General features: G+C 44.2%; 1 protein-coding gene across 3 annotated transcripts in view; it reads right to left on the bottom strand.

Moving 5' to 3' along the window:
- The window catches only part of ATP9A (ATPase phospholipid transporting 9A (putative)), a 102,801-nt gene that overhangs the window by 29,707 nt on the left and 59,054 nt on the right, over positions 1 to 14,040 (bottom strand). For all 3 annotated transcript variants that reach the window (XM_081867566.1, XM_081867564.1, XM_081867565.1), the window contains exons 15-17: positions 10,472 to 10,633; positions 2,143 to 2,235; positions 1,421 to 1,504 (exon numbers count right to left, since the gene is read on the bottom strand). In XM_081867566.1, coding sequence (XP_081723692.1) covers positions 1,421 to 1,504; positions 2,143 to 2,235; positions 10,472 to 10,633 — 339 coding nt within the window. The remainder of the gene's footprint in view (positions 1 to 1,420; positions 1,505 to 2,142; positions 2,236 to 10,471; positions 10,634 to 14,040) is intronic.

Below are 14,040 nucleotides of genomic sequence, written 5' to 3'. Positions count from 1 at the left end.
CCTCCAGTTGCTGTTGCAACTTCTTGTGTCTGAATCAAGGAACTCTGGCTTAAATGTCCATGAACAAAACAAGCTAGTAAGTCAGGATAGTAAGGAGAGGAAGAATACCCAGCCACATCCACAACTTCACACATCATGCTTGACAAAGCTGCAGCTCAGTCATTCCCAAGGTGGATGGTACCATACCCTGGAAGGTGGTGGGATTACCTAGGGGGCAGCAGAAGGGGAGGTGTAAATGACTATCAGGCATTAAAAAGCTGGTATGGCTGGGTAAATTTCATCAATTTTGTTGCATTAAACTAGATAGTTTTCACTGGATTTTGAATGAATGTGCAATTGATCATTACTGTTTTGTATTGTCGTCCTGTATTATTATCTTCCATAGTGGGGAATGCAAATGGTTATTTTATAAGAACAATGCTTTTTGTAAGGTAGGAGGCTCTGGGGTTGAGTTTATGGTACCAAGGGGGAAGCAGCCCAAACAAGTTTGAGAACAACCACTGCATCCAAACACTGCCAGAGACTAGCTTCATTGGGCTGCATCAAGCATGAAAACACATGGGGGGGGAGGCTTTTGAAAACTGCTGTGCAAGTGACAATGTTCCTCTCTTAAAAGGCCAATGATTATAGCTGACAAAATGTAAAAACAGCTCACAGCAAATTATCAAGTTGCGGGTGTGAAACGAGCTTCCTTCCAGTTTCACAGCTGATAAGAAAGGAAGGCACAGAAGCAGACAAAGCTTGAAGTGGGAAGCCTGCATATGATTTTTTAAATGTGCCATGTGAATGAAATGTTCATGTGGTCACCAGCTCATTCACTGTGGGATTTTGCAGGAGTTTCTTTATTATAATGCAGTGGGTGGGTAGGGGGAATTGATCAGAGCTGCCTACTGCTGGCTCCTGGTTCAAACTAGCAAATCTCTTTGTCCCTTCTGAGCCTGACCTCTGCAGAGAAACAATTATGTTTGGGGAAAATAAAGTAAGTGAGGATACTTCTGGGGCAGTTCTTAAAACGTAGCACGTGTATTTGCCTGGAATACCAAATAAAGGATTTGAAATACTATTAAATAGAAATGGCAAATAATCAAAACATAGTCATCAGGATACCCACAACCTAAAGCTTACTGGAACGGCTTCATTTCTGAACAGCAAAATCTTAACAGCGATGGTTTTGCCAGCAGGGCCTGCCTGAGCTTTTCCACAACAATGGTGCCACAACAAGGAAGGTCTTGTCTCTCATGGCCATCCAACAAGTTAGGGAGTAAACGGGGGGGGGGGGATATGCAGGATAAGATGGTCCTTAAGTCAACAGGGTCCCAGAACATCCAAAAGTAAGAACCGGCACCTTGAATTGGGACCTAAAACCTATAGGCAAGCAAGTAAGACGACACGATACCAGAGGTAAACAAAACTGGCTTACCTCAAAGTCTTGATATTGTTCCTCAGTCAGGGATTTCTTTGCTACTACAAGGACCCTCAGCCCTTCCCTTGCCATATTGCCACACTGTTGAGGAGAAATTGCAAACTTGGTCAGGTCACATCTGAAGCTAGGGATTGCATATCAGAGATCCTTATTTAGTTAAAATGTTCGTGGGACAGATCCACTTTGTGGGTCTGTGGGTCACTTCCACCTGTCCATCACTTTGACACAAGGTCATTCATCTTCCAAGGAAGAATTGGGAATGCCCTCTAAGGCTCTTGGCTGCTCCTTCGCAGCCACAGTTTTACCTGTTCCCCTTTTGGCTTGAGATGTGGGCCAGGTGGGCATGGCTGGTGGAGAAGAGTAAAATTAGAGTCCTACGTGAGAGTTCCCCATGGCCAAAATAGGAGGAGATGGCAGTTTAGATTTCATAATTCTGTTCTTTCACTGAACTGTGTCATGTTTTGCAGCCTTCCCCATGGGGTGTGTGGTCCAAAATGTCTGGAGGGCATCAAGTTCCAGAAGGCTGCAATATTGCTACTATAGCTTCTCATTGTTGCTACTATCGCTTCTTAACACAACTCATTGTTTTGAGAAGCAGCTATAATAGCTAAGTCATAGCCTCAGTTATTACCTCCCAAGGCAATGATGTGCCCCGTGATCCCTGTACCACTTGACAGTCATTGCACCAAGTGTGGCTTCCCACTGGTGCATTTCCATACCTCTTCCTCTAGCCAGTCATTGTATTGAACAATTCCTGCCATAACCACATCAGCCCCTTTCATGTAGAAGGTTATTTCCCCTGTAGATTCATCCTGAAAGAGAGAGAAAGAGAGAGAAATGGTTCATAGACTATCTGTTCCAGCGCTACTGCTAATCCATGGTTGCCTGAACCTGGGATCGTGGTGGTTTAGCTCTCTCCACACCAACCACAAGCTGTAACCAAAGTTTGTCCTATGATTTGCAGGTCATGGGGTTTTGGGGGGAGAGGTAAACCATGAACCATGGAAGTTCAGATGACATGCTAAGTCAAACCATGGCTTGCAACAGTAAAGCATCAGAACTGAAGAGGAGCAAAGCAAACACAATCTCTTCTCCCAGAGCCCATATATTTGAGCTAAGAAGAAGAAGAAGAAGAAGAGTTTGGATTTGATATCCCGCTTTATCACTACCCGAAGGAGTCTCAAAGCGGCTAACATTCTCCTTTCCCTTCCTCCCCCCAAAACAAACGCTCTGTGAGGTGAGTGGGGCTGAGAGACTTCAAAGAAGTATGACTGGCCCAAGTTCACCCAGCAGCTGCATGTGGAGGAGCGGAGACGCGAACCCGGTTCACCAGATTAAGAGTCCACTGCTCTTAACCACTACACCACACTGGCTTAGGCATGGTTTGGCTTAGGATGGCATGCAGCCCAGTCCACCCAGAGTTTCTAGGGGTTAGTACTAAAAAGCAACATTAAATGGAATAGTTTTTTTCTGCTGTACCACTTGAGATTGCAGGAGGGTCCTCAGATGACTTGGTGCTCCTCCATACAATACAATTAATCCCCTACAGATGCAAAACTAGCACATCAAAGGGAAGGCCTAGACTTCTCCCTGACATGCTATCTTCCTATGGATGAGGCATTTGTTTCAAACGAAAGAGCACTCACTGACGTGAGCCCACAACTCCCAGAAGCCCCAAGCAGTGCAATGAAAAAAACAGGTTTAGCGACTCTCATCTTCTGTTTGTGGGAACCAGGCCTTTGTTAGCAACAGGTGATGCTCATTCCAATCATTCTCATGCTGAGCAGAAAAAACATTACAACTAACTCATTTTTAGCTTAATACAGATTAACTACAACATTAATTTCCTTTTTATATGTTCACATTCAAAACTGGCAAATGTTAAATCACCAAAATAAATTAGAAAGGTGCACATCTTTTCTGATTAAATCTGAATGGACCCGAATCTTGAGGTGAAATAGTGCAAACTGGTACCACCTTGTCTCATTCTTTGAAAGAGAAACCCCTTCCTCCCCCCACAATTTTTTTTTTTCAGATGTGTGACGAATCTTTCCCCATGCACTTGTACTTTGGGGGTGCAAAAAAAAAGTCATAATGATTAATTCTGTTGGTTGATGGACTGTCATATGGAATAATGCCCCACTCTCCACTTCATGTAAGGTTTTACTCACTTAAAAACCCCCACCTCAACTCCAACAGATTCTGGAAATCCAATCTCACCCCACAAATCTGTATTCGCTGAATGTTAGAGCCAAAACATAAGGTTTCGGAACATTTTGAAAACTTCTGAGTTTCAAATTTGGACTGGGCTATGGTTAGTCAAATTTAACTGACTGGTCTGCAGCAGCAGAAAAATGCTCACCCGTCTGCTTTCTCCTGTGTAGATTTCCTGGCTAAGAGGGAGCCAGCCTGAGACCAAGAGTTGTAGCCAATGTGAATCCTACTAAGAGGTAAGCCATTTAAATTAAGGAACCTTAAGTGAGTCATGCCCGTTAACTTTAGCAGGTCTACTCTTAATAGGACTAGCACTGGCTACAACCTTAAAGCTTCTGCTTAAAAACAAATTCTTAGGTAGTATATTCTTGCCAATCTGCTAGATGAGAACGTAGGTACGTATTGCAGTTTACAGCGCGGCAGCAGCTAGTTCATATCGGTAGCATGCCTGCCTCTACCCCAATTCATTCAAAAAGTCTAAGAACGAGGGCAGCCAAAAGAGTTCAGGAGCACAAATAAAGCCGGTAGCTCAACATCACCATCTAGAGTGGAGACTGAATTTGGAGCAAGGAACCAGATACTGTGAAAGACCCTTCATGCAGTTAAGAATCATGGGCACTTTGGGAAGACTACAAAGTAGGCAAAATTTGTTAGGCCTCCCTTTTCAATAAATACTGATGGGTGGAACTCTCTATGCCCAATCCTTAACAGAGCCAAGGCAACTTCCTTTCTTGTGCTGCGTGGCAGAGATCAGTTTTGAACAACGATGTCTCTTTTAGCAGCTTGAAGTGTAGCTCTCTGGCCAAATCTTTTGTAATCTGAGCTCAGCCTGCAAGCTTCTGCAGAGCTACAATTTCCCATGGTTGCAACCCAAAACCAACATAAGCATGCTTAAGTTGCCCGCTGAAGCCAATGGCCTTGCAGCTGCTCAAAACTGTGTTGGGATCATGGCCAAAGCTTTTGAAGAACTGCTGGATGCCATATTGTTGTTCAGCTGTGGCTTTCAACCTATTTTTGCAAAAGGGTCAACTGTCAATGTAAACACAGGACGATGTAAACTTCCAACTCTGAGAGAGGCCAGGGAAAAAACCCCCACTCTAAAATAAAAAGAAGATCCCTGGCATTAGTTAAGATAGATGTTTGCGTATAAAATGATTTAAACTGTTAAGAAGCGTTTTAACAACTTTAGGAAACTGAGCAGAGACTCCACTTCCTGTGGTGTAGAACTAGCTTTAAGATAGTTTAGATCTTTTGTCCAATATAAATACTGTATCAACTATCTCCTTGCATTAGTCATTTCCTCTCACCAAGTTCAGGAGGAGGTGAGCACGTTCCCATGTTATGGCACGATTACAACTATAAATCTGCAGAAAGATTTGCCAGTTGTATTGTTTCTCTACCACATCTTTTTCCACCATGGTCTGATTTTGGCTAAGGTTCAAAGGCCTTCTCTCCCCGCACCACCTTCCCCCAAACTCCCATTTGACATATGACAATAGCGCTCTCTGAGCTGCTAAGAAAACATGCTCCACTCCAGTTGCTCAGAGAGAGAGAGAGAAGCAGAAAGAGAGAGAGAGAAGCAGAAAGAGAGAGAGGGAGAGAGAGGGGAAACTTTTGTGGTCGGATAAACAACTGCTTCTGTCACCAACGAGAGATGGCAGCCACGAGAGATGGCTGAGTGGTTTGCTTTAAGGGGGCCTTTTGGAAAAGACTTCTTTAGAGCAGCGAATGTTCTTGGCACCATATTTAAAGCAGCAGACACTAAAAAACCAAAGAGAGTGAACAGGGTTTGATTCAGACTTGCTCCACAGTGAACAGAGAGGCTCCTTCCATTTACTCACGGAACCCGGACCTGACTGAAGCTTGTTGCTGAAGGAAAGGGCCAAGAAACTGATTTGGGGGCCAATTCCTCATTACTCCTACAGCCCCAAACACCACTTTTCAGCCTGTCCTGGAGGCTCTTCTAACCCTGAGGGGGGTGGCTCAAGGGGAAATTGGCAGAAGCAACTTCCTGTCCTCTTCCACCAACACGAGCAAAACTTGGCTGAGTGCTAGGGCTCCTCCAAACGTTCTTTCCATTGCGCATTCACAATTATTTATGTTCATGGTGCCATTGGGGTGGTCACAGGCAATTCCAATACTGCAAAAGTTCTGGAGCGTTCACTCTGCTTCCTTTTCAATCGGAGCGTATCCTGTAACTTCCTGCTGAGGTCTCTCCACTTTTTGTAACAAAAGCGTTATTTATTTACTTCATAAAATTTATACAGTAGTACCTCGTTATGTAACCCTCTGGTTACGTAAACTTCAGTATACAAAAGCAGCAAACCGGGAATTATTTTACTGGGTTTTGCTGCATGCGCATGCGCAGAAGTGGTCCTCAGCTTGCAGAAACCTCAGGATCCTACCAGACCTCCGGAACGGATCCCATCCACAACCAGAGGTACCACTGTATACTGCTTGATTGTTAAAAGTTATTTTTAACAAAATACAAAAGCAGAAGCAAAACCCTCAGAGCAGTTCTGGTTTCATTTCTTCCAATTTCATAGAATCATAGAATTGTAGAGTCAAAAGGAATCTAAGGGTCATCTAGTCTAATCCCCCTGAAATAAATAAATAAATAAATAATAATAATAATAATAATAATAATAATAAATTTATTTATACCTCGCCCATCTGGCTGGGCTTCCCCAGCCACTCTGGGCAGCTTCCAACAAAATATTAACATACAGTAATGCATCAAATATTAAAAGCTTCCCTAAACAGGGCTGCCTTCAGATGTCTTCTAAAAGTCTGGTAGTTGTTGTTCTCTTTGACATCTGGTGGGAGAGCGTTCCACATGGCGGGCTCCACTACTGAGAAGGCCCTCTGCCTGGTTTCCTGTAACTTGACTTCTCACAGTGAGGGAACCGCCAGAAGGCCCTCTGCGCTGGACCTCAGTGTCCGGGTAGAAGGAGACGCTCCTTCAGATATACTGGACCGAGGCCATTTAGGGCTTTAAAGGTCAGCACCAACACTTTGAATTGTGCTCGGAAACGTACTGGGAGTCAATGTAGGTCTTTCAAGACTGGTGTTATGTGAAATGCAGGAATCTCAGCAAACGCATTCATGACAGATGGATGTGCTATAGCCTTCCAGACATAATGTGGTAACTTTGTTGTAGCACTGCAGAACAAACTAAAGCAGAATAAATCCACCGCTGACACACTATTATTGAGTCAAGAACTTGCTGCAAAATATGCCCACAATAAAACACCAGTCTGAAGGCATCTCATCCCACCCATAAATTGCTATTCCCTCCTCTGCCAATTATTAGCAAGCAAACCTCCAGAGGCAGCTCGAGAATTTGAAAAGGGTATTTGAATTTTTTTCACTCCGTTCCAAAGGCTAGAAGTAAACAGCAAGCATCTTTGAACAGCCGCTAAAGAATGATTGTGCATATGACTGGAGAAGCATTCCTCGATAAATCTCCATGTTGTACAAAATAGAATTACTGTATCCTTTTCTTCACCCGCAACCACTAAACATGAAGTTTCACAAAACCGTAAGTCTGCATATCTCCTGCCAAAGAGGTGTGTCAAAGTTCTACCACATGCATAAACATGGTAGAAGCAACTGAGAGTTTCATCTAAGGTAGCGCTACGTCAAAGTCACTGAGTGGTATGCTTGCTCCACTGATGTTTTGCGCAAGGGGAACATTACTGCGTGTGAGAATGCATAAGCAGCCTGCTGGTAACACTGCTGCATGATAGATTATGCAATCTGTTGTGTAAAGGGTTTCTGCTAACACACCTGTTGTGTTGGACTCCTCTGTTGCACAACATTGAAATCCACCTGTCTGCTAGTGCAAGAGCCCTTGGGCCAGCAGATGTAGAATGCTGGAAACAGCCCTTATAAGCTCAGGAAACAAGAAGCAAGATGCATCAGCATCCCTTGGCAAGACAGCACCATGTGGACCTCTCAGTTCTTCTCAGTTCAAGAAGGACACGGACAAACTGGAACGTGTCCAGAGGAGGGCAACCAAAATGGTCAAAGGCCTGGAAACGATGCCTTATGAAGAACGGCTAAGGGAGCTGGGCATGTTTAGCCTGGAGAAGTGGAGGTTAAGGGGTGATATGATAGCCATGTTCAAATATATAAAAGGATGTCACATAGAGGAGGGAGAAAGGTTGTTTTCTGCTGCTCCGGAGAAGCGGACACGGAGCAATGGTTCCAAACTACAAGAAAAAAGATTCCACCTAAACATTAGGAAGAACTTCCTGACAGTAAGAGCTGTTTGACAGTGGAATTTGCTGCCAAGGAGTGTGGTGGAGTCTCCTTCTTTGGAGGTCTTTAAGCAGAGGCTTGACAACCATATGTCAGGAGTGCTCTGATGGTGTTTCCTGCTTGGCAGGGGGTTGGTCTCTTCCAACTCTATGATTCTATGATTCTATGTATCCTGTGCCTTCATTAAGCAGGGAATGTTTCAGCGGGTAGATAACTCTTTCCCCCACTGCCATGGAAGAAGCTGAGCTAGCTGAGATTCTGCTAAATGAAAGGCAGAGAATCCCAGTGGAGTCAGCAATCCTATCCACGCAGTCAATGGTCAACAGGTAAATCAAGTCTACTGCTAATAGTACCACATCTTCTTTGCTGAACCTTCAGTGCACAAACTGATGCACATGCAGTCAAATACAGTGGTACCTCAGGTTACAAATGCTTCAGGTTGCATACGCTTCAGGTTACAGACTCCGCTAACCCAGAAATATTGCTTCAGGTTAAGAACTTTGCTTCAGGGTGAGAACAGAAATCGTGCTCTGGCGGTGCGGTGGCAGCAGGAGGCCCCATTAAGCTTAAGTGGTGCTTCAGGTTAAGAACAGTTTCAGGTTAAGAACAGACCTCTGGAACGAATTAAGTACTTAACCTGAGGTACCACTGTATTCCAGAACTGTTTCACAAGCCTGCTATGCATGGGCTTAGCCAGGATTTTTGTTCAGGGGAGGGGCAGAACCAACGTGATTGGTCAGTTAGTTAAGTATTTCTATTGTTTTACTTGATGGGGGGAAGCGGCCCCTCCCAGCCTCACCTTGACTATGCCCATGCTGCTATGATTTCAGCTATATAAAAGATAATGGAGGAAGTCGAGGCCAACTGCTGACAACCCCGTCCTAGTGCCTGGCAGCTATTTCCTCCCCCATCAGATGGAAGCTTCCAGTTCCTGGACATCTATTTACACCTAGCAGCTGCCCATGGGTTTTTCAGAACAGTGCAAAATGAAAGCAAGGCTGTAAAAGCTGATAGTTGGTTGAATTTAAAAGCACTGTGTGCCCAAGTGGCTTGCTGATATAGGTCCTGATAATCTAACAAACGGTTTCCAATGAAGATGAGCAACAGCAGCAACAAAATCTCATGGTGACTTAAAGAACAGTAGATTTATTTTGCATAAATTTTGTGGACTTGCTGCAGCCGGTAAGTGGACTGTAATCCATGAACTGTCAAGCCATAACAAATGTGTTGGCCTCCTGTTGTTTTTTCCTGCAAAGGACTAACATAGCTATCCCTCTCTGCAAACTGACAGGCACGAAGTTAAAGACACACATATTTATAATATATATTATTTTAAAACTACTCTTAAAGTGGCTCAAGCTGGTCTCCCATCCAAACAGGTCCACACCTGCTTAGCTTTAACACTGATGCCCCGCCATGTGATCTTTGCCCATTTCCTGGGCCCAGGAAATAGTTCTTTGCAGAGCTAATGCCATGGCCAATGGTAAATTCCTGGTTTAAACCTTACCCCTGCCTTGACCTCTCTAAGTTGCCTTAAGCCAATCATTATTTCTCAGTTGCATCCCCACCCCCTCAAATGCAATTACACACACATTGCAGGGTTGTTGTCAGGCCTAGAAAAACTCACAACTCTCCCCACCCATCATGTTATTCTCCCAATTGCCCTGTGAAGGTGGCTGGTCTAAGAAAGAGTGGCTGGCCCAGCGTCACCCAGTGGCTTTCATGGCTTGGGGAGAGGGAAAATCTGGTCCCAATCCAACATTTTTAACCACTACGCCACACAGTAACAGTAGTTACTACTTGGAGCAACTTATTCGAATTTGTAAGATAAAAAAAAGTATCACATATACAGTGAAGAAGAAGAAGAGTTTGGATTTGATATCCTGCCTTTCACTCCCTTTAAGGAGTCTCAAAGCAGCTAACACTCTCCTTTCCCTTCCTCCCCCACAACAAACACTCTGTGAGGTGAGTGGGGCTGAGAGACTTCAGAGAAGTGTGACTGGCCCAAGGTCACCCAGCAGTTGCATGTGGAGGAGCAGGGAATCAAACCCGGTTCACCAGATTACGAGACTACCGCTCTTAACCACTACACCACACTGGCTCTCAGTGATTGAACTATCTGAGAGTGTCATCCCTCAAGGTCAAAGTTACCTGCCTTTGCAAATGTATGCGCCCCTTTTCCCCAAATGCAACAGCAAATCGTCAACTTGATGTCTATAGGAAACAAGAATGCACCACAACTCATAGCATTTATCGTTATTTGTTGGTGACAAGCAAAGAGCAGAATCCACAGAGACCACGGCATTTAACTCCACCCTCTTGGCTGACAAGCACTTGACCTTCTGCTGTGGTTGTAATGTAGAGCACTTGACCTTATTTCAAAACCCAGTGCTAGAAAGCAAAACCCAGTACTAATGTGATCTTGCAGATCTGTGGTTGTGAATCAAGTAGCTTTTTTAAAAATATCAAATCTCAGCCGAGGGAGAGCTGATAAAATCTTGAGTCTTCCGTGATAACCTACGGCTTTTATTTTACTTATGGCGGTTTTTCCTACCGTTTTGTACAACTTACCCGAACAATGATCCCCATCCGTTTGCTTTCGTACGTGAATGGGAAAATCTGGAGGATGGTGTAGTTTAAGATGTGGCCGCCAGGAGTCCTCAGCTGCACAGAAGACTGATCTCTGCCCACCAGTGTTAAGCCTATGCTTTCTGTCCACTGCACCAGGGCCACCTAAACACAAGAAAGGTCAAAGGTCAGGTAGTCTGCTAAGCTTAGAGGGTGATGCATATGGAACAGGAGAGCGATGGGAGAGGAAGTTACTCAGTTGATAATCGTACATTACCCCCACTGGAGTCATCTGTTGTTGTTGCTGCTGCTGTTGCTGCTAAAAATTCAGGTAAAAATGCATGGACCACAGCAGTGCTTGCATTTCTTCACTAGCACAAATGAGGTTAAAAATCTCAATTTGGCAAGTGCTGGGATTTCTAAGCATAGCTGGCAAATCAAAACCACCCGCACACGTGGTTCCGAGGTCAGAAATATTCCTTCATCACTTAAATGGACGGGGTGGAATGCCATTTTCAAATGGGGAAAAAAATGGATCCTACCTTTAAATTCAGTCATATATTACAACAATCTGGATCCTACCTTTTTACGCTGAGGGCACTCAAGGAAGCTCATAATTATGCAGCTGGCATTAAGAGGCCACTGAAGAACTTTAGGAGCATATTAGCAATGAGTTGCTGTTAGGATCATATACAGTGGTACCTCGGGTTACAAACACCTCAGGTTACAAATGCTTTGGGGTTACAAACTCTGCTAACCCAGAAGTAGTACATCGGGTTGCAAACTTTGCCCCAGGATGAGAAAGGAAATCGTGTGCTGGCAGTGCAGTGGCAGCGGGAGGACCCATTAGCAAAAGCGCGCCTCAGCTTAAGAATGGTTTCGGGTTAAGAATGGACCTCCAGAATTAATTAAGTCCGTAACCCGAGGTACCACTGTACTGAGTTGGATCACTAGGTCACCCAGCCTAGTATTGCCTACACTGATTGGCAGAGGCTCTACAGGGTTTCAGGAATCTGAAAAACCGATGCTACACCACTGAATTTCAGCCCTTCCCAGCTTAAAAGTATTCTTATTATAGAATTTATATAGTGCCCTATACCCGGGGGTTTCAAGGCAGTTCACAGAAAAGATAAACATAAAAACAACTCTCTCTCTCTCTCTATATATATATATACACAGTGGTACCTCGGGTTACAGACGCTTCAGGTTACAGACTCCGCTAACCCAGAAATAGTGCTTCAGGTTAAGAACTTTGCTTCAGGATGAGAACAGAAATCGTGCTCCGGCGGCACGGCGGCAACAGGAGGCCCCATTAGCTAAAGTGGTGCTTCAGATTAAGAACAGTTTCAGGTTAAGTACAGACCTCCGGAACGAATTAAGTACTTAACCCAAGGTACCACTGTATAAATATATAATCAAAATAAAAACAACAACCCAATAAGCTTGCCAAAAGGAAGACAGTGATCAGGCCAGGTGTACATCCCATGAGAGAGAATGTGCCACAATCTTGGGAGACACAACTAAAAGACCTCTCCGGGGGGCACAAGCCTCTCCTCCCCTTACTCAACAGCTGAAAGGCATTCTTGGACAGGATTGCATAAATGGAATATCCTTTCTGGGAACTCTTTTGGGAAATAGGGGTCTGCTAACAAACTTCAGCACCATTAACAAACTACAGTTCCCAGAGGTCTTTGGGGGGACGCCGCGGCAGTTTGAAGTAGTACGATACTGCTTTAAATAGACAGTACAGTGGTACCTCTGGTTAAGTACTTAATTTGTTCTGGAGGTCCGTTCTTAACCTGAAACTGTTCTTAACCTGAAGCACCACTTTAGCTAATGGGGCCTCGCGCTGCCGCCGCGGCGCGATTTCTGTTCTCATCCTGAAGCAAATTTCTTAACCCGAGGTACTATTTCTGGGTTAGCGGAGTCTGTAACCTGAAGCGTATGTAACCTGAGAATAATAAGATCTCACCAGTTTTGATTACTGGGGTATTCAGGAATAAATAGATTAATGATCCCAAACCCCAGTTTTAAAATACAGCGTTACGCTATTTGGGATAGCTCAGTTGGTAGGGTATGAGACTTTTAATATCACGGCCATTGGTACGAGCCCCACATCGGATAAAAATAAATAAATCCTGCATTGCCGGGGGTTGGACTAGATGACCCTCATGGCCCTTCCAATTCCATGTTTCTAATATAGATAATTTATTGCATGCCCTAACAAGCCCTAGAAATTGTTTGGCGATAACAAGTCCTTGTCTTTGTTCTGCCTATCTTTCCCCAAACATTCTACAATGCAAGTATGTAGCATTAAAGAGCTTTGTTACAGGTTGTTCTATTGCTCATTGTCTTCATAACCCCCCAGATAAGACAGTTATCCCAGACATCTGATCATTAAAGCTTAATAAGTAACACTAATCAGATGCTTTTCTCTGACCTCTGTTCCTCTTTCTTCAAATTTCACGTTCCAGTTTTAAACTCCAAGCGGGAACTGCAACCAAAATGTTGCAGCAGGAAGTGTTCCTGGTCAGAGTTCAGCCAGCCAGCCATGGAGTCTTCCTGGAAACTCCATTCCATCTGCCCTCCCACAATATGTTTCCTATTTTCCATTCCCACTGAGCATACTTGGTCCTCATAAGGTGGCACAATTGCAAAACAGCCTTATTTTAATTTATTATATTTTATGTGCACTTCTGCAAACCTTGGGGTTTTCCTAAGCCCTGCCAACACTTCCTCCTTCTGCAGGTGTGAGGAACCTGTGGCCCTCCAATTGTTGCTGGACTACAACTCCCATCAGCCCCAGCCAGCATGGGCAATGATCAAGGATGATGTGATTTGTAGTCCGTCAACAGCTGGAGAAGCCGGTTCCCACCCCCCTTTCTCCAGTGGGTGACTGGTGCCATTTTTGCTACATAAGGACCCACAATCTAGGCGCTTCCATATTGTCGCTATTTTGGGTTGCGATTCAATCGCACAGCAGCAAATCCAGGTTGTGCAATTCGTATCAATGTGCAACTTTTGTGCAACAAACATACTACACCACAAATTTGCTTTCACACCCAAGAGGAATATCTGCTGCAGACTTCACAAAAGCAAAGCAATTCGAATTCATTTCCTTTCACAAGAGGCCACTAGAAGACACACAGCGGTTATGAGGAGCGCTTGAAAGCCAACATCTGAGCTTTTGCCCTCAAACAGAAACATAGGAATAAAAACCTCACTGGGTTGCTTAACAAATACTAAACACTCCAAACATTCTACCGTCTTATGCAATATTTACTACTCTTAGCTAGGAATGTTACACCCACCGACCTACGTGGGAGCTAAAAGGAAAATTTTGGACTTTGAACTGGGAAAAAGAGTGGCCCTTAGCCAAGAAAAGAGAAACTTCTGGGAATTTGGAGCTGAAGCAGTTTTGGAAGTGCAGCGGTACCTCGGGTTACGTACTTAATTCGTTCCGGAGGTATGTTCTTAACCTGAAACTGTTCTTAACCTGAGGTACCACTTAAGCTGCCGCGCTCGATTTCTGTTCTCATCCTGAAGCAAAGTTCTTAACCCGAGGTACTATT

The sequence above is a fragment of the Podarcis erhardii genome, assembly GCF_964252035.2.
Source record: "Podarcis erhardii genome assembly, chromosome: 6".
In the NCBI taxonomy this organism is placed as follows: Eukaryota; Metazoa; Chordata; class Lepidosauria; order Squamata; family Lacertidae; genus Podarcis; species Podarcis erhardii.
This window is presented reverse-complemented; position numbering and strand designations above follow the sequence as displayed.